Raw genomic sequence first — 21,023 nt, 5'->3', positions numbered from 1 at the left:
GTAGGTAAAAAAAAAAAAAGAAGAAGAAGAAAGAAAGAAAAAGAAAACAAATAGGGACACTTGGGTGGCTCAGAGGATTAAGCATCTGCCTTTGGCTCAGGTCATGATCTCATCGTCCTGGGATCGAGCCCCCCACTCCTGGAGTCCTTGAGCACCTACCTTGAACCCCAAGTAATCTGCTTCTCCCTCCGCTCCTCCCCCTCCTCGCTCACCCCCTTCCATTGCTCATGCACACTCTCTCTCACATTCTCTCTTTCTCAAATAAATAAAATCTTAAAAAAATAGAAAACAAATTATTTCCTCAGTACAAACTGAAAATAATGTTGGCTATCCTTTATTTCAGAATAAGGTATCTAATTCTCTTTAAAATATTGTATTATATTACCAAAATAAATAAGAGCTCCCCCAAATCATCCAATGTTATCATTTTTATTCATATTAGCCTTTAAGAAAAATTTTGAAAGTATAAAAAAAATTAAGGTTCCTGCAAAATTTTTGTATCAATTCCAAATAACTCGACTAGTTATCTACATTGACCACAAGATGGGGCTGTGATGTCACAATTTGGCAAGATTTATAAAATACATAAAGACAGATAAAATAATTTAATAAAGCAGAGTTTAATAAGCTAATCTCATGCTTCAAATATGCATATATTTTCAATTAATCAATTATCCAATCTCTAATGCTCAGCAAAGGAAAATCACACTGTAATTTGTCCATTTCTCTCTTGGAGTTACTGAGCTTTTTTCAAACGCTAAATTCTCCTTCATAGGTGCAAAATTATATATAATGATGTGATTTCTTTAAGGATTCTTGCTACCCCTTCACACTGCATTCTTAAGTTATTGAACTTAAATCAGTGTTAGGAAAAATGTCTTTTAAAAAGAGTTTTAAAATTATTATATAAGCATAGAGAAGTTCATTCCTCATCACAAATCTACATGAAATTTTTTTCTCCTTTTCTATCCCTTAGTTCTTTTTTTGTAATCTAATATAGTTGACCCTTGAACAACACAGGTTTGAACTGCACGCATACACTTGGTGAGGTTTTTTTGCATACCGTACTGTAAATGTATTTTCTTTTCCTTACGATTCTCTTAATAACATTTTTTTCTCTAGCTTACCTACTATAAGAATACAGTATATAATACTGTAACAAAAAGCATGTGTTAGACTTTATATTATCAGTAAGGCTTCCAACCAACAGGAGGCTATTAATAAATTTGAGAGGAGTCAAAAGTTACACACGTATTTTTGACTGTGCAGGGAGTGATGGTAGGAGGGTGGTCTGGGTGCCCATAACCTCTGCATTGTTCAAGGGCCAACCCGTAGTTACTTTGGGGTAAGGATGATTTGAAAGAGACCATATTTTCTTTATGTTATTTATGGCATCATGATCTCTCCATATCATCTGTTAAAACTTCTTTTAAGTTGTGTGTTTTGTATTGTTAAATAGGCCAATATTCCTTTCCAATTTTCAAAAGATTATATTCAGATTTCTCAGTTAACCATTTTTCAATTGAGACACAGCATGCCAAAATAATGTTACTTTAGTAAAGAAGCAAGCACCACCACCTCAAAAATCAGCGAAGAAACTATTTTCACATGGAGTGTTTTCTTTCTTTCTTTTTTTTTAATTTAAGATTGTCTTTATTTATTTGAGAGAGAGAGCAAGCGAGCACAAGTGAAAGGCCACAAGCAGGGTCAGCTGCGAGGAAGAGGGAGAAGCAAAGTCCCCACTGAGCAAGGGGCCAGACAAGGTCCTGGAGCGGAAGGGAACAGCTTAATTGACCGAGTCCCCAGAAGCCTCCCACGTGAGTATATTCTAACCTATTTTAATATATTAACAATGATACAAAAATATAATTTAATCTTTAAAAAAAAGCTGTCAAGACAAATTTAGAAGTAGAAAGTCCTCAGATCCCTAGAAAGATGTATATTCATCTTTCCAATTTTTCTAGTTCCTTTTATTAGAATAATTAAGCTATATCATACTTTGCTTGTTAAAGCATGTCTACATGTAGTTTACTACTCTTTTCACTGCTTATTTGCATTTTTCTTCAAATTTCATCCAAAATTCATTGCTATCTTTAAAGAGTTTATACCCCAAGGGCTTTTACTTAAGAAAGAGTTATTCTTAAGTTTGTACCTTGCTATTCTGAAAGACCACAGGAAAAAAAAGTGCTGTTTGACAAAGACTGCTTTCATGAAGTCTAAAAGACTTTAATTTTCCAAAATAGTCAACATCTAGTCAAAGAGGGCTATTTGCTGAGACTTTCAGCTGTGACTAAAAATTATATCTGGCTTTTCCTGCAACTTGAAGAGATCTGTTGAATAGACTACTCCATATTCGAAATAAATGACAGGCCCCTAAAATGTCATATAAGATGGACTGTATGGCTTAGCAAGCAGAGAAATTAATAAGTGCAGATGACAGACAAGAAAATGGGAGTGAAGGAATATATAAAGAAATTCTGCCATTAGGATGGACAGAATGGACTCAATTCATATGGTAATAGTTTTCCTTATTTTAATGCTATAGTGGGGTATTTGATCTCTTCGGTAAGTTACCAAAACAAGTAAATTATTAGTGTTTTTCAAAAATTAGCAGGATCAAGAAAATCAATATACTAGACTACTGCTAAAGTATCTGTATTAAGGAAAAATATTCACATTAATTCCTATGCATACTCAGAATTAGGAAAAAAGCCACCAATATAAGCATTTAAAGCTCTCTGGGAATACATATATATACACACACACAGACACAAACATGAATCCATAAACACAAACAGTTACTATTGACATCAATATACTTCAAATAGTTACTATTGATATCAATATACTTCCAATTATTCAAATTAAATGTTATAGGAATTTTCCCCTTTTCTTTCTACTGTTTTTCTTTATATTTAACAATTAATACCCAAATATATATCCACAGTAAGATTTCAGTTCCACAAAACACTAAAAATAGCAAGGATATGATCTAGCAATTTCATTTCTGGGAGTGTATCTAAAAGAAAATCATTATCTCAAAAAGCAATCTCATGTTCACTGTAGCAGCATGATTTATAATAGTCAAGACATGGAAACAACAAGTGTTCACAGGTGGATGAATAGATTAAAAAACACGTGGTATATATGCAAGGGAATATTATTCAATCTTAAAAAGGGAGGAAATATTACCATTTGTGACAGTATGGACAAGTCTTGGGGGCATTATACTAAGTGAAATACGTCAGACAGACAAAGGCAGAGACTACCTATCACTTACATGCACAGTCTAAAAAAAAAAAATGAACTAACAGAAACAGGAGAACAGATAGGTGGTTGCCAGAGCGGAGTTCTCCATATAGCCAATCCTACCTATTTTCCATCTTTCCAATTTGCTGGTCTACTTATGGGAATTTTTCACACTTTCCCTCACTAATCATGAATTGTTCTTTTTAAAATTTCATATCATTTCAGGAAGACTGGGACAAGAGGGAAGATAGAAAATGCTATTGACTGCCTTGATCCAATTTCTGAAAACAAAGCATGAGATTAAAATAGTTACTATAGGTTGCCACAGATATGAACCCCAACTAAAAAGAACGAGGATCTAGCAGATGTCTTTCTTCTTAGGTATACAAGGGGCATTATGCTGGCTTGCACTGTTTTTTTATAACCAGAGTCTGCTCTGATTGGCTGACATCCATGATATATCAGTTGTTACATATTTAGAATACCATCCTTGAAGTATAGTAATGTAATTCAGAAATAATAACATGTCTCTTCAACAAAGTTGATGGGCTATAGGAATTTACTTTGAGTATTAAGTGCCACCAAAGAAGAGAAAAGAGATAGAACCCAACTTCCTTATTTCCTAAGTCCATCATCCAATAATCATAATCTTGATCATCACTATCTCCTCAGTGCTTGGAACATTGCATGGCCCATAGTAGGGACTTGAAAAACACCACTGAAGACATAAAACACAATGGAGTATTACTCAGCTCTCAGAAAGATTGAATACCCACCATTTGCATTGACATGGATGGATGCTAAATGAAATAAGGAGAGAAAGACAATTATCATACGGTTTCATTCATATGTGGAACATAAGGAATAGCGTGGAGGACCACAGGGGAACGGACAAAAAACTGAACGGGAAGAAATCAGAGAGGGAGACAAGCCATGAGAGACTCTGGACTCTGCGAAACAAACTGAGGGTTATAGAAGGGAGGGAAGTGGAGGGATGGAGTGACTGGATGATGGGTATTAAGGAGGGGACGCGTTGTAATGAGCACTGGGTGTTACACACAGCTAATGAATCGGTGAACACTACATCAAAAACTAATATGTACTATATGCTGACTAACTAAACATAATTAAAAAATTATCCTCCTAATAAACATGATCTGAAGAGTCAATAAATAAACAAACACATAAATACATCACTGAATAAATATGTATTGAATGAATGTTTTGTCTCGATTTCTTCACTTGTAAAATAAATTAGATCAATCCCTAGTAATTATGAGACTGAAGATATTACAATTCAATTCATAATTCAATAAGTGGAGTTATAATATTGTTATAATATTAGTAAATATACCAATCAAAATGAAAAAATCATAGCCTATTACATCTAGATATTCTTTTAGGATACTCCCAATCATACATTCTCTTCTAAAGATAAATCACCAGTAATAAAGAGACCAACAGAAACTTATTTTAAATTATTTTATTTTTCATAATTTTCTAACACATAGTGTTAGAAAAATGAATTTTGGCACCATGACTTAGAACTTTTTTTCAAGTTTAACCTTTAAATTAAAACAGTAGCTACAATAAGTATATTTAAATCTTACTCAGAGAAATGGTGAAAAATCAAGTCACAAATTTTTTGTGCTGGGGAATTTTTTAAAAATGAGATTAAGAAAAGGTAACAAAAAGAGTAGGAAGGATGAAAGGAGACTATGCTGGAAAGACAAAAGGCAAATAACCTTCTCTAAAAAAAGAATAATGAGGGAGACAAGAGGTACCCCTGGGGATAAAAATATATGTTTATCAAAAATAAAAAATTAAAAAAAAAAAAAAAAAAAAAAAAAAAAAGAGGCAAGGAGAAGAAGAAAGGCTCACCAACTTTATTTTCCTGATCTAAAATTCAAGTACTTAACATAGTTTTTAAAAAACTCTAAAATGTACTAGTAATCTCGAGAAATTTTCTTTTTCCTCATTATTTTCTAGAATTAAAATCAAAAGCCTGTTTTGACTTAAGGACACTTGGAGATCTTAAGTTCATATTTGATATCCTTTGCAAAACGGAAAGGCTTGAAAACTTCCCTAAATCTAATACCTACTCAATATAATCCACCTTGGAAAATTAATCTGAAGGAATATAGGGTTCGATTTTTTAATACAAACGTAACAACAACAAAAAAAATCTAACAATCTAAATAATGTTTTCAACCGGCTCTAAACCTCAGTTGTATTCTGTACCAAGTTTCTTGAAGAAAAACGTTGCGTAATATTTACTGCTCTTTGTATTCCTTCAGTAACTACTGTAAAAGATATCTGTATAGGTCATCAAAAAAGTTCTTACACAATTAGTTGCATACAAATTCAGTTATAACTCCAGTTTTCCAATGTTTCAAAAATTGCCAATTTTCTTATATTCATTTTGTTCATATGTTAATAAATAAAATCCTTCCCATGCTTTTTTAATAATAAAATACTATGTCTCTTGTCCCTTGTACATTTATAGCTGAGTATTTTATCAACTGAAACACAAATCCAGAAAACTGTCGTTATTCTCAGAGACAGTAAGGCATAGAAATAAATATTTGTTTTTGCTTTTTCTTTCTTTTCTTCTTCAATCTGTGTTTTAAGGCTCAGAGCAGACATTAAGAAATAACAAACAATTTTTTACAAAAAAGTTTTTCAAATGTTTGGCCCAAAGTGAAGTTGTTCTGTTGAAGTTATTTAAATATTCCTCTCATCTTCTCAAGCACAACTTCAAAGACATGTCCGTCCATTCCAAAAGAAAATTCAATTCAATGAAAAGCAAATAACTTAGGGGTCTATAAATGACACTGCAATGTATCTTGTTCCATTTTTAACAGGAAGTCCTTCATGCAAATGTGTGAGTCTCCCTGGATGCATGAAACTCCAGCCTTTTCTGGGTGATTCAATAGAGCAATTGTACCTTAGAAATTTGCATCCGCCTCCCTAAAAGAGATGGAACAAATAAATGTATCAGCTTATTATGTTTAATGTTTAATCTTTAGGAAAATTCAAATTATGCCATCTAACCAGAATCTAAAAAAATAATAATAATAATAAGGCAAAGGCCTTCTCGTGAAATTTTTTACATTTCAAAATGTAAAAAATCAAAGCCATAATTACCTGAAAATCTTCTCCCACGTTATTGAGTGCAATGTTGATGGTAAATGTAGAAGCGTCATGATGAGGGCGAAGAGAGCGCTGTCTTTCAGGGGAGTATTTTACTACAAAATTCAATAGTGCAAACCCCTAAAAAGGCAAAGTAAACCAATGGATTTGTTTATCAATAAAAATAGAAAATAGCACATTTGTGTAAAAATGAGTAGGAGGTAGATGGGGGGAATGGGAAGATAACTACCTTCGTATAATAACCTGCAAAGACCTTCAGTGTAACAGGTGCAATAAACTCCCGGATAAAATGAAGCCATACATTCTCCAGATCAATTTGCTTCATGTGGATATCATCGGTTGGGACATTTTCATAACCACCAGATATACGGCTATCCTAGAAACAGCATTAATGATGTCATAAAGTGTGGTCCACATGCAATTCACATTTATATTACCTTGGATTTTTTTTCAACCATGAGATCATAATAGACAATAAAAATAACAGTTGTTCAGTTATGGTGTACCATCTGCTTTAATAGCAAAACTATCAAAATAATATATATAACATGTTATATAACATGGTGTTGCAAATGTATCAATGATGAAGCAAAGTTGGGCAGAGTCAGTAGACTCTTTTTTTACTTAATATATATGGGCAGTCTGACTATAAAGTAAATAAAACATATTTCCAAAGCCCTCTCATGCCTCCTAAAAAATTGGTTTTTTACAGTAAGCCTTCAGGCAGTCTTAGCTACTTGACCGACAAAGATCCTGCTTGTCTGCCTTTGAATCCCCTACCACTGAAAACAAGCTTTCCCTGCTATGTTCCCCACTTCAATTTTAGGATACCCAAAGTCCTTCCATGATTGCTTTCTATTATCCTACAACCTGCTGACTCCAAGTTCTTCCTCATACTTTGAACTTCTGTCTCTCTGGTCATTTGACTAGCTAGAGTATGAAGTTGAGCAGAGGCAGTAATATTCCAGAGTATTCCCCTAGAATTCCTTGGTATTGTTAAGGAACAGGCATCTGTGGATACTCTGAGGAAAAGAAACACACTGAAACAAAAACAGCAATACTTCCTGCCAAGCCTTTGACACTGAATATAAATGCAAAACTGAATTACACCAATGGCATTCAAACAGATTTTTTCTACCAATGTTTACACACCCACAAAAAGCTTTGGCAGTCAACCAGATAAACTTTGTCTCGGTACTTCCACTATAGCTCACTGTGAAAATGGAGAGAATAGGAAGTAGCCCTGGAGAAGACCAATACCACACAATAGACATAAATTACCTTACCATTCCAGCCTAGAAACACTGACCTTTAGAAACCATCCAGTGTAATTATATACATAAAGGACAACCTGAGGCCAGACAAATTAAATGCTATCAGAGTTCTCCTGCCAGCCTTGTCAGCCTTACATTTAGTTCTAAGAGTCAGAGATACACAACAAGACAGATATATCCCCTCTAAATTGTCTAAAAACATTTACCCCGCATCTATCCCCACATACACATTATAGTTCTTTGTGTGAAATTACCACTTACATGATGTTTCCCCCCAGACCACTGGCCATAATGCTCCATTTCTTCCACCAATTCGTCACAGGCTTTTTCAGAAAAGATGGGAAACCAAAAGACATCTGGACAAGGCTATAAAACAAGGCATCACCAGGAAGAGAATAATAGTTTTTATCTCTTAAGTAATAGTGGCATTTCAAAAGTAACAGGATGGAATATTCAATATTCATCTCACTTAGATGCCTTTTTAAGAGGTTTGGCCAATATTACTGACATTACTGTTACAAATAATAGTAGCTTTTCTTTAATGCTAAAACTTTTTCTTATTTTGCATTTTACATCTGTAAAATCAAGACAGATCTTAGTCTCACATTTGACCAGGCAGCCACTGATACAGCTGTAATGCTACAGTCTGGCTTACCTTGTGTGTACGTGTACATCTGTGTGTGTGCACGTACGCACACCCATGTACTGGTGTTGCACTTGAGTTGACTTGCCCTTTGAAATGTTTTCTAAATAATTTATACTACAACTTGCCATTGAAATCAAAGTTATTTTGTATACAAGGCTCTACGACATGTGATAACATCTATGCCTTAATAAGCCTAAATGAGATCTTCCAATATGTAAAAAATAAAAAATTTCTAAATGACTAGACAATGTTGTGTCCTAGTTTAATTGGCAGTATTCTTATTCTTTCTCACAGTACACAAAATAACAGCATCTCAGAATCAAAGATGCCTTACATTCTCTGAAATAAGCTATTAGCAACTGTTTGGAACATTTAGAGTTCACTTTTTAAAAAAATATCTTTGAAAAAAGACTCCTGAAGTTCAATTTCTTTCAAAGATAAATTTAATGAATGAGGCCTACACTAGAGATTTGCCAAGGGTTCCTTATTTTCTGTGGTTTGAGAAAGATACAGCATTTAGAAGCATCCCCCCAAAAAAGGCAGGATCTTAAAATTATTGTTCAATTCCATGTTCTACATTTTTACAACTACATGACCCTTAAGGCTATAACATTGGTAATTAAGCCACGTGATTTTTACCTAAGAGATGGTTTCTGTACTTTCACAACATCCTCCGCTAAAGCCATACTGCATTAATATTGTTCCCTTCTGAAAACAAGGCAAAAGTGCCTTACACAGCATAGTAATTATTAATACAAACCTGTTCAACTATATTTTCGGTGAAAATCTTTGAATAATCACGGTTTATATACTTTTCCTTCCAGTCCTATAAAAAAAATTAATTGCACAGATTAAAGCAAATACCTTTTTATAAGTAATAGAAAATCCAAAGATCATGCATTTTACAAATTGCTCAATTTATAAATGGCTGTGTGTACTAGACAAAAAGGAATTTTCAGAAATCAGTTTATGTTTTTTAAACATAGTCTGAGTCTGCATATGCTCACATCATTCTATGAAAATCAAATTTTTATTTATGAAGTTATACCTCAAGATTTTAAAACCTGAGTAATCTTATAGCAATTAGATTTATATACTGTATTTTATGCATATACACAGGGATAGGTAAATATGTGCTTAAAAGTTAATGATAACAAAATCCTTAATGATAACAAATGATAACAAATGTTAATGATAACAAATGTTAATGATAACAAAAACAAATGCTAATGATAAAAAAATCCTATCAACAAATACTAGTAAAATCAGCAAATTAATAAACTAAAGTCTTATATGTACTTTAGTAGTGAATCACTCTAAAATAATTTTGATTTTAAAAATTATTTCAACATTTTCTCTTCACTTCAGTTTTTAATATGTATCAAAGAATGATCATGCATTACTAACATTTTCATTTCTTTTAATTACTGAAATTAAGGTATAGAACCATACCTTGAGAAATAGCTTCTCTTCATGCTAACTTAGGAACCTGACTCTTCTCTTTGATAATGACACCTGAACCACATACTAAGATATCTCAATTTTCGTCAACATCAGCTAAGGAATCCTTTTCCTTGGTCAAGTGTTTTATTTAAAAACCACATATTTAGAGGGTATATATGAAAATATAGAGTGATTTAGTATCCAAAAAGATCTCTTCTTAAATATATTTAGACATGTTTAACAAACTTTCAATTTTCTCTTTACCAAGTAAGACAAAGGGAGCCAGGAGGGAAGAACTGAGGTATAGACTCAAAATAATTCCAAACAAAATATGTTGCAGAAAATGTCTCTGAAATACATCTTTTGAGGTCAGATTTCAGAGAGGCCCTGATAATTTATACACCATTCTTAGTTTTGTACATCTTTGCCTATATGTAGCTCAGATATTTTTGATATGAAAGAACCAAAGTTATCTTCTAATTCTTACATTTCATTTATACATAGTATGTAATTATAAGAATCAAATTATTGCATTATGTCATTAATCCCTTTAATAGTGGTTATTTTCTGATTCCAAAATATGGTGGGAAATTAGAAAAAAACAGTCATTCATAACATTTCAGAATCTTTAAGTATTTTTTTCCTATGCATCATTATTGATTTTTTGGAGAAGGAAAAAAAATCCCTAAGATCTTACAGTAAGGCATTTACTTCTCATTTTAGGCTAGCTTTCAAGTATCAATAAACAAACTGTGACTTTACTCATTGCTTAGAAATCCTGATAATAGGACAGTAGTCAAATAGTTTGCTATGGGACATCCCTCAGGAGGCATTAACCATCAGGCTAATTTACCAAAACAAAACAAAGCCATGGAAAGAAAAGCAGTTCCTACTTACTTCTGATGTTTTCCTTTCATATTCTCCAAAGATATGAATTCTGACACAAATGTCTACAATTCAGGATATAATTTGGGACATTTTTTCAGGAACTAATACTACCCAAGAAAAAATCCTATTCCTCAAAATAACCAAGAGACTCAGTGCCAAAGTAAAATATGTAATTCCATCCTCACCACTTTAAAAAGCCTTTTTTAAAAATTATACTCCTGTGAAAGATTAAGATATATAGCTAAGATGAAATGAAAATACTTCTAAAATACAAAAATGTCAAAAGACATTCTTTTTCTATTGAAGAGAGTCTTCAGAGACCACTAAAATTCCTATACCTGGATGTCAACTACTCCTACAAAATAAAAGACAATTCTGACCAGGTGGCTAGAGTCTTTGCAATTTAAAATTTTTACTATGGAAAAGGGGAAAACCATGAACAGTAGCATTACAGAGATGATTACTAAAAAGAGTATTTTCACTTGAATCAATGTTCCAAATTGACAAAAATAGGCTCCCATAAAACAAACAAAAAAAGGTAGTGAATTCTTGTACGATTCAAATCTTTAAGATACGAAATAATTTTAGAGTTAGAAGGTAATAATTTCTTCAACCTCAGACTTTTGATATATGCTGAATCCCCTTCTCTGACTGCTTTGGCATACATTCACAAACTTGTTATTAAAAAATAAATAAAATGATAAAATAAAATGTATGTTCCCATACTAACTTCTTGAATTCTCTTCTTGAAAATCAAAACATAATATTGTCATATGCGAGCTACTTGTAAACAGTTTTTCCAAAATTACAATTAAAATTTTTATAATGCTTTTGAATATATAAAACAGAAGTACTGAGAAAAACCATAGAAACTGATAATTCTTTTACCCACACCTAATATGCATCTTAATTTTAAAAAAAAATTCTTGGCAAAAAAAAAAAATTCTTGGGGGGTGCCTGGGTGGCTCAGTGGGTTAAGCATCTGCCTTCGTCTCAGGTCATGATCTCAGGGTCCTAAAATGGAGCTCCACATCAGGCTCTCTGTTGAGTGGAGAGCCTGCTTCTCCCTCTCTCTCTCTGCCTGCCTCTTTGTCTACTTGTGATCTCTCTATATCAAATCAACAAATAAAATATTTTAAAAAAATTCTTGGGAAAGACCAAAGAATAAATTATTACAAAAAGTTTATAAAAAGAAGAAAAAAAAGAAAAATTTTTAAAAAATTTAAAATTCTGGGTCAAGAAATATAATTGCCTCTTTTAAAGAATAATATAAATAATAATATTTCAAATTATTTTATTTTTAAAAGGCACAATTAATTATATTTCTTAAGCTGCTTTTTAAACTTTAAACCTTTTTAAAGCCTCTTACCACATTTTCATATTATTAACTCAACTGACTTATATCCATTTAGAGTTATAGGAAAAGAAGAAATGAATGAAGTTGAGTGTGAAATACTTACCACAGGATTTTCAAAAATCTGCCAGAGGTCATTGTTATAATGGGAAGTATTGTAATTAGCAGTTGATAAAAGTCTTCCAAATTCATGTCTATTAGAAATGTACATAAATACACCCTATGTGCCAAAGAATAACAGTATTAACAATCTTATAGGAAAATACAAGGAAATAAACTTAATCATAGGAAAAATATAAATGAGATATTAATTTCAACTTTCATCTCTCATTCCTGAACATGCATTTTTATTTTTCATATAAAACATGCATGATTTAAAATAAAAGAAATAACATTTTTATTAATTATGGATTCAGACACCACATAAAGCTAATTGATAGCACTGACACTCAACTGAAAAAAAGAAGAGGAAGAATGACTGTTTTTGTCCCTTTCTCATTGATCCTAGATGTAGACATCAGGGGAAAAAAATCCTGTTTGAAAGCAGAAATATTTTTGAGACACCAAAGTGCAATGAATTGTACCTCTTTTGGCTTCTTTCCCTTTCAAAGAAAATGTCATATTTTTAAACAAGAATTCAAATGTCAGTATTATTTCATCAGACTATGTCATTCTTTTTGTTGTCCTTACATTTAAAAACTGAACATAGAAATTACTTATTCATTAAAGGCAGCTAAAGAAAACCAGTCTCATTCCCTTGCCCCAGACCAAATAAATGTGGCAAACACCACTATGGTAAGTTTGTTTCTTTTCGTACCTGTTTTAATGATAAAGGGGTTAGTTATTAATAAAATATAAAAATAATGAAGAGTACCGCAATCTCATTGTAGTCAAGATGTACTTTATACTTACTCCTATGTTTTCTCCCCCTTAAACACAACAACAACAACAACAAAAAAAACCTAGAAAAACTAGTAAAAGGGATTTGGGTTTAACTTTCTCATTTATCAACCACAAAATATGAATCGGCCCAAAGAACTAAGAGTTGAATATCACAATTATGATACCCCAACACAAAACATACACACACATATACAAATTAATAACCAATGAATACCAACATTTTACTGGGCTAAATGGAAAGAAGACTCTTAAAGAAACTTTACTGGTAGGCAATATACTAGGCATATCTAGTATTAATTAAATAAACAAAAACAAATAAAAATAAATAAAAATAACACCTTTGGGGGGCTGAGCATTTGGAATGTTTCCGGAGTAGGGGAGTCTTTTTCCCTTTGTAAAGTCTAAAATGAAGAGAAGCATTGGGTAAGTTGACCTGCACACCCACACTCTCTCAGGTAATCTTAGATAAATAACATTAGCAGCCCTTGATCAAAAGCTGGCATTCTGAAATGTCCTTCAGAGACAACATGCATAACAAGCAAAGCTTATAGCGCACACAAAGAAACAATTCCAGCCCCACCCCCTTTTTTTTGGTCAAATATAAATCCAAGCTCATTCCTTAGTAGAATTGTCATTAGACACAAAATTAAGACAAAGGAAAAAATGTGTAAGAGAGGCCATTCCAGGATGCGCTGTTGAGTCAAATTAGCAGAACATGAGCACAAATTACAATCACAAGTACTGAAGATACTCGATATAACAATGCACATAGGTTTGTGGGAAAAACAAATATACTCGAACAATACATGCCTTATTAAACTGGAAAGAAATATTTGCCAACTTTCCTGATTTTTCCCCAAATCACATCTGCTTATATAAATTTGAGTAAAATAACCCAACCACTTCTAAAATAAAAAATTATAGAAACATGTTTTAAAACATTTACACATTTTGAAAAACAGATTATTTTCCATAAACACTGAAGTTTTAAAATGAAAGTACATTTGTAGAACAGCAATGTATCATTACTTTTCACACAGATGAAATATACTACATATCCCAATCCCTCTCTCAGTTTAGTGGTAAAGAACTGCCTTGAGGAGTGTGCAGTTTATAATAATAAAGAAATTGACATTGATTTCAGAACAAAAGTCTGTTCTTCTTAAATGTGTAAATGATTATTTCACCCTAGGTCAGTTTTCCACTATAAAATTTCAAATGGAATTGAAGATGAATTCCTAAAAATGCAAACTTATTTAATGGGCACCTGGGTGGCTCAGCTGGTTAAAAATGCCAACTGAGTTGTAACAATTCCATGTTTATGACTGAAATCTTTCTGTTGCTTATGAATTAGCCTAAGCACAGAACCTAATATTTTCCAAGCTATTTCTACAGGTAAATGTTCACAAATTATCTCCATAACTGCTCCCAATTTTTCAATATGGAACAAAAAAAATTGGCAAGTACTTACAAATTAGAAAGAAAAGGGGCATCAAAACACAATGACACATCAACTGGTAAAGCAAGCCATTTTATAGGAACATTCATGCAAGCCATCATTGTATACCCTACCATTTCTCTAGCATTTCGGCACAGAGCCATATCAGGATCCAGTTTATCACGAACAAAATAGTTCCTTTCATTCATCTCTGATCGAAGCGTTTTTCCCTTAATTAAGTACACATTAGCCATGTATGGGACATTCCATATCCCTCTGAAAGTAAAGACAAGACATTCCAAAATACCACAAATAAAAAATATTTAAAGTTTTATTTTTATGTTCTCAAAACAAATGCCGTGTATGTTTTAAATTTTGTATATATAAAGCATTGAATCAAATTACATGCAAATGCAAACACATGTAATGATATGTAACATATACACACATAGATGACATTATTTACTATATACCACACAATAAATCACTATCTCCCTACATAAACTTCATTTAGGGTTATCTGTTTAGCATTTTGGCTATACTCTTTCACTTCATTTATAAGAGTATAATATTCTGTTATACAGAAAGAGCTTCCATTTAGGATCAAGCAGTTTTTTTTTGTTTTGTTTTGTTTTTTAAAGATTTTATTTATTTATTTGACAGACAGAGATCACAAGTAGGCAGAGAGGCAGGCAGAGAGAGAGGAGGAAGCAGGCTCTCCGCGGAGCAGACAGCCCGATGCGGGGCTCGATCCCAGGACCCTGGGATCATGACCTGAGGCGAAGGCAGAGGCTTTAACCCACTGAGCCACCCAGGCGCCCTTAGGATCAAGCAGTTTGACAGCAAAAATAATCACATACAGCCTGTGGTGTGCTAGAACTAGCTCACACTGACTCCCAAGAGCACTTAGCTATGCTCAATGACTTCATCTTGGAAGCTTGAAATCAGTTATAGCAGAAGCCATTTACGCCACAAAAATGGGCAAACACTACAAATCAGGGCAACCCTCAACCTCAAGATCCAGTTGTTAGACCCTTACCAGCACACCACTGAGTAGAGCCTAAACTTCTCCTAAAATATATTCTTTGAAATTCACTAAACTATCTCAAATTTCTTGAGAAAGAGAAGATACGAAAAAATAGAGCTAGAAGTACGTGAGGGGTGGAGATACTTTATTTTGTCCTTCATTCTTCCCGACATTTGTCTTTTTACTCTAAACATGACTCATTTCCTAAGAATAGTGAGTAGGTTTCACCGAAAGGCATATAGGCCTGTTGCTTTTAGAGAACAGAAAGGAAAGATTTTGACCAAGGTAATGTAGTTAGATATTAAAAGGAATATGATTTCCTTTTGTTTTGCTAGATGAATCTCAAGGGAAATAGCCATAAAAGATACACAATGTATCATCTGAACTCAGAAATTTGTCACTGGCAGAGTATGCAGTATCTCAGTTTTGAAGAAACACACCCAGACACGCATACTCGTGTGCATACATGTCATAAGATGTCATTCCTTCATGTAGCTTTTGGACATGAAGTGCATTTTTGTATTAACTACATCAAAAACTTCTCCCATATTCTTTTCCTTATACTTTAAACAACAGTGACAGGAGACTGTACAAAATATCACCAGTGCCTAAAGCAACTTAAAGGAAACATTAATTCTATATTCTACTTCTGTAAACCCTTACTTATTTTGGTTATACCCACATACAATATAGGGCATTTTGTCTACACAAATCATCCCAGAGACAATCAAATATTTTGAAACAACAGAGTATGATCTGAACAGTGTTTTCTCAGCTATCATGCTTCTTTTTTTTTTTTTTTTTTTAAATATTTTATTTATCTATTTGAGAGAGAGACAGTGAGAGAGAGCATGAGTGAGGAGAAGGTCAGAGAGAGAAGCAGACTCCCCATGGAGCTGGGAGCCCGATGCGGGACTCGATCCCAGGAATCCAGGATCATGACCTGAGCCGAAGGCAGTCGTCCAACCAACTGAGCCACCCAGGCGTCCCATCAGCTATCATGCTTCTTAATTGCAGCTAAAAAAAGCTTTTATCATATTATTCAAATCTACTATTACTATTTTCACAACTAAAACATCTTTTTAATACTCAAATATTCATCAAAAAATATGTGGGGTTTTTACTCTAAATTTAGAGGCACATATCTTTAGTCATGAAAGAATGTTTTCCTTTTTTAATTGGGCTGATATATCTGAGAAATTAGGCAAAGCCTTTTAACATCTGTCACTCTAGTTCATCATCTATATGAAGAAAAAGGACAACATTCCACTTTATTACTACCTTAGCAAAAAAAAATTATTTCAATTCTGATTATTTTTTAGTCTAAAACATATCAACTGTTGTCTCTGAAATAAATATCAATCACATATACACTTGGTAGCAAGTATATTCTTTTCAAACTCTAGAAATGGAAATCAGATATTGGTGAAGAAATTGATCTTTAAAGCAGAATATTAGCTATGTTACATAGAAAACTCTTGCAGTAGGAAATGTTAGAAGGTAAATCATTGCTTTTGGTATTGATTTTATTTGTTCACTTGTAATTTTTTTTTAAATTTTTTAAAATTTTATGTCTTTATGTGAAGGCAGAGAGACTGCAAGAGAAGAAATACAAGCAGGGGGAGTGGGAGAGGGAGAAGCAGGCTTCCTGCCGAACAGGTACCCACCCCCGCTTCCACCCATACTGGGCTTGATCCCAGGCTTCTGGGATCATGAACAGATCCAAGGCAGAGGCTTAAAGACTGAGCAAGGGGAGGGTGGAGGGGCTGTTCACTTGTAAATTTTAAAAGCCATCAAAACAACTGTCATCCTGGCTTCATCCTGCCAATAGATAAGCTAAATGAAATTCCTTTTCTAAATTTTTAACTAAATAATATTAGTCTTCTGACACCATCTCATGGCTACTCCCACCTACCATGCAGTATCTTAGTATTTTCCACAACAGTTAAGTTTGTTCCTGGGAAGATTTAGAACTTCAATGACAGATTTTTGTAATATTATTTTACACTAGTATTTCAGGATCTCAAGTGGTCTCCAGGTTTTCAGATTTTCACTAATCATGAAGAAAAGAGGAAAAAAAACTCAGGTAATGTGAACAAGACCACATTAAGAGATTATGGCACTTTACATTAAAAGACTGACCAAGTAACTTACACTCTATTTCCTTGAACAATATCCACATAATCTTCAGATCGGGCATAGTATCCATCAGGACTCAAGGCTCCCCAGAAGTTGGACCACAGCTTTCCATGACGAGTTACGAGAGGAGCAATGATTTTTCTAAAGACAGCGTGAAAGGAAAAACAAATCCAAGTAATTATTTATTCTTAAATTACCACAGAATTTTGTTTTGGGCTTAGCACGATACATGCAACACTAAAGTTATTTAATACCTATGTAATGAGTTTTAAAAAAAGTAAAATAAAAGAGAAACAGGAATTCCCACTTTTTCTTAAATAAGCACACTGCTGATTTTCAATGATGTTTCTTAAGAGTAAGAAGAAAGGCAAAGTAATTGAAAATGCTAATGAAAGTATAAAAATGACTTTTAAAAGTACTTACTTATATCCAACTAAGTCAAATTACCTTAATTATTTAATTATTTTAAGCATTTCAGAAATTATACAAAATGAAATAAAATATTTTCATTGTCATTGAGAAGGCATAACAATCCCTGGTGCATTGATGTACCAATAAATATTTGTTGAATAAAAAAATGAATAACGATGAACTGAGATATTTGTAAATAGGCCAGTTTTCCTAAAGTTAAGTCCTGAATTACTTTAAAGTATGTTTCCTTTTTTTTAAAACTTTTAAAATGGGTTGTGCTAGTCCTGGCAATACTGGACATTCTTCTGGCCCTTCAACTACTTAAAAAAACAAAACAGAGGGTAATTGCCATAGCACCCTGTCTGACTACCTACCAGTTCCTTTGAGACAAGCACATGTTACAAATTCAAAATATGTCAGATTTTTTTCTTAGGAAAATCTGATTTATAATGTGTCAACACTTTCCAAATGAGGTAATTCTGAGATTCTTCTAGAATTACTGTAAAAATGAAGTGAATTATAGTGGTGTCAATTTTTAAGAAAAGCTCACCCAACTCTTCCATGAGGAAGTATATGAACCACGTATTTGCCACAAAAAAACCTATACTCCAGGGGCGCCTGGGTGGCTCAGTGGGTTAAAGCCTCTGCCTTCAGCTTGGGTCATGATCTCAGGGTCCTGGGATTGAGCCCCGTATCGGGCTCTCTGCTCGGCGGGGAGCCTGCTTCCCTTCCTCTCTCTCTTCTTGCCTCTCTGCCTACTTGTGATCTCTCTCTGTCAAATAAATAAAATCTTAAAAAAAAAAAAAAAAACCTATACCCCAGTCCTGTGAGCACCAGGGGTGCTTTTCCCCTTACCTACAGAAAAGTGAAACATAGTCTGTAAATACTTATCATTCAAAATAGTGATTTTCGTTATTTTTCCTGGTTCCTATTAAAAGGAAATGTTAACCAGAAACATTTAAATGTTTTTTTGTTTAGAATATCTATAATATTAGAAATGATAATATAAATTAGAATTTACATATTATGTTAATTTAAGGAATAATTCAATAGTGATATCTGATAAGATCGAATATATACTAGAAAAACAAATCTTGTAATTTATAATCCCAGCTACCTTCCAAAGAAGGTTGGGCAAAGAAATGGAACTCAAAATCCATCTTAAGTGTGCCTCAATGTTTTGTTTTGTTTTGTTCAAAATATTCTATTTATTTATTTAACAGAGAGATACACAGTGAGAGAAAGAACAGAAGTAGGGGGAGTGGGAGAGGGAGAAGCAGGCTTCCCACAGAGCAGGGAGCCTGCTCCATCCCAGGACACTGGGATCACCACCTGAGCCAAAGGCAGACGCTTAACAACTGAGCCACCACCCAGGCACCCCTCAACGTTTTGAGTGCTGAAATACGGTAAAGCCCCCATCCATCACTTTCCATGGTTTCTATGACCCAGGGCCAACCATGGTCCAGAAGCAGATGACTTCTTCTGAAGAATCATCAGATCAACAGTAGCTTAACACTAAGGCATACTGCCTGTGTCATTCACCTCCCTTCATCTCCTCACAATGGCATTTTATCATCTCACATCGTCAAAAGAAGCATGAGTACAGAACAAAAGGATATTTTGAGAAAGATTGCATCCACATAACTCTTATTACAGTATCTTGTTATAACTGTTCTATTTTTATTATTGCTGTTAATCTCTTATGTGAACAACTTATAAGTTAAACTTTATTGCAGGTCTGTAAGTATAGGAAAAAAACAGTGTATATAGAGTTTGGAATTATTTGTGGTTTCAGGCATCCACTGGAGGTCTTGGAATGTATCCATCCCTTGCTCCTCTAAACTTCAGTCAAGTCTGCTAAATCTTACAAATTTTTGTTGTATGCAAATTCTTTACGAAAACTATACGCTTGGATACAGAAGCAAGAACCATAAGTATCATATGAACCTAAACATTTGATCAGTAACAGAAATTTATGGAATTGGAAAAATATACTAAGTTTTATTGGCCTTCCAAGGGCAATGGCTCCAGAGGGCAGTTGAGTTACTTATGAGGGAATTTTATTTTTTACAAGGTTTAAAACATTAGATTAACATTAAAGGGATATATATATATGTATGTTAAATACATAATATGAATTCATTAAATAGTTCACTGTAAGAATAAGTACCTGCAAAAGTGTCATATAATAAAAACATATAAATATTATCTAAAAAAATGTACATTCCAGGGATGCCTGGGTGGCTCAGTCAGCTAAGCGACTGCCTTCGGTTCAGGTCATGATCCCAGGGTCCTAGGATCGAGTACCACATGGGGCTCCTTGCTCGGCAGGGAGTCTGCTTCTTCCACTGCCTGCTCTGCCTGTTGCTCCCCCTGCTTGTGCGCTCTCTCTCTCTGACAAATAAATAAATAAAATCTCTAAATATAAAAAATAAGAATTGTACATTCCATAATATTGAATTTAAATCAAATTAAGAGGCAATTAACAGTGCAAATTCAAGAAAGTATTACTGAATTCCGCTAGGTTTTAAGAGTCACAAATTGCAATTCAATCTCATATCTCTAAGATAGGCTGTTCTTCCTTACTTAATGATCAAAGCATTATTTATATGTTTTGAAAAATTGCTTGCAATTTATAGATATACAGTGGGGCTGTATATACAGATTAATACTAAGCGGTCTTAGATTTTGAAGTAATAACTGAATTCTCAAACTGGCAAATCATGACATATAGAGGAGATTAGTACAGTATAACAGATTTCTCATATATTTTACTCAGCAAAATAAAACCAGTAATTCTAACATTTCACTGCTAACCGTACTATTTGCTAAGAGAAATAATTGCATTAATATATGTAAACATACTTAAAAACAATACCTGGCATTTAGTAAGCGCTCATTAAAGGTGGGCTATTAGTAGGAGGATTAATGACTACTAGGAGCAATAGGTGTAATATAATAAATAATGATTAATATCATGATAAGCTGATATAGATGATTTTTCACACTTCAATTTCATTAAATAAAAATAGTCACTGCCGAGTAGTAATTACTAGTTCAGTACTAAAAAAAAATCACAGATTTCCGAAATTTCTTTC

At 33.4% G+C, this 21,023-nt stretch overlaps 1 protein-coding gene across 2 annotated transcripts in view; it reads right to left on the bottom strand.

Moving 5' to 3' along the window:
- Positions 1 to 5,120: 5,120 nt before the first annotated feature.
- PLOD2 (procollagen-lysine,2-oxoglutarate 5-dioxygenase 2) overlaps positions 5,121 to 21,023 on the bottom strand; it is a 101,286-nt gene continuing 85,383 nt past the window's right edge. The window contains exons 12-20 of one of the 2 annotated variants that reach the window (XM_059391784.1): positions 17,530 to 17,655; positions 14,483 to 14,624; positions 13,249 to 13,311; positions 12,114 to 12,227; positions 9,083 to 9,148; positions 7,938 to 8,042; positions 6,632 to 6,778; positions 6,397 to 6,522; positions 5,121 to 6,219 (exon numbers count right to left, since the gene is read on the bottom strand). In XM_059391784.1, coding sequence (XP_059247767.1) covers positions 6,064 to 6,219; positions 6,397 to 6,522; positions 6,632 to 6,778; positions 7,938 to 8,042; positions 9,083 to 9,148; positions 12,114 to 12,227; positions 13,249 to 13,311; positions 14,483 to 14,624; positions 17,530 to 17,655 — 1,045 coding nt within the window. In that variant the 3' untranslated portion in view covers positions 5,121 to 6,063. The remainder of the gene's footprint in view (positions 6,220 to 6,396; positions 6,523 to 6,631; positions 6,779 to 7,937; positions 8,043 to 9,082; positions 9,149 to 12,113; positions 12,228 to 13,248; positions 13,312 to 14,482; positions 14,625 to 17,529; positions 17,656 to 21,023) is intronic. The other variant, XM_059391785.1, reaches the window with a different exon arrangement.

This window comes from Mustela nigripes, chromosome 2 (assembly GCF_022355385.1).
Source record: "Mustela nigripes isolate SB6536 chromosome 2, MUSNIG.SB6536, whole genome shotgun sequence".
Taxonomy (NCBI): domain Eukaryota; kingdom Metazoa; phylum Chordata; class Mammalia; order Carnivora; family Mustelidae; genus Mustela; species Mustela nigripes.
Note: the sequence above shows the minus strand (reverse complement) of the source record. Positions and strands in the feature narration are given on the sequence as shown.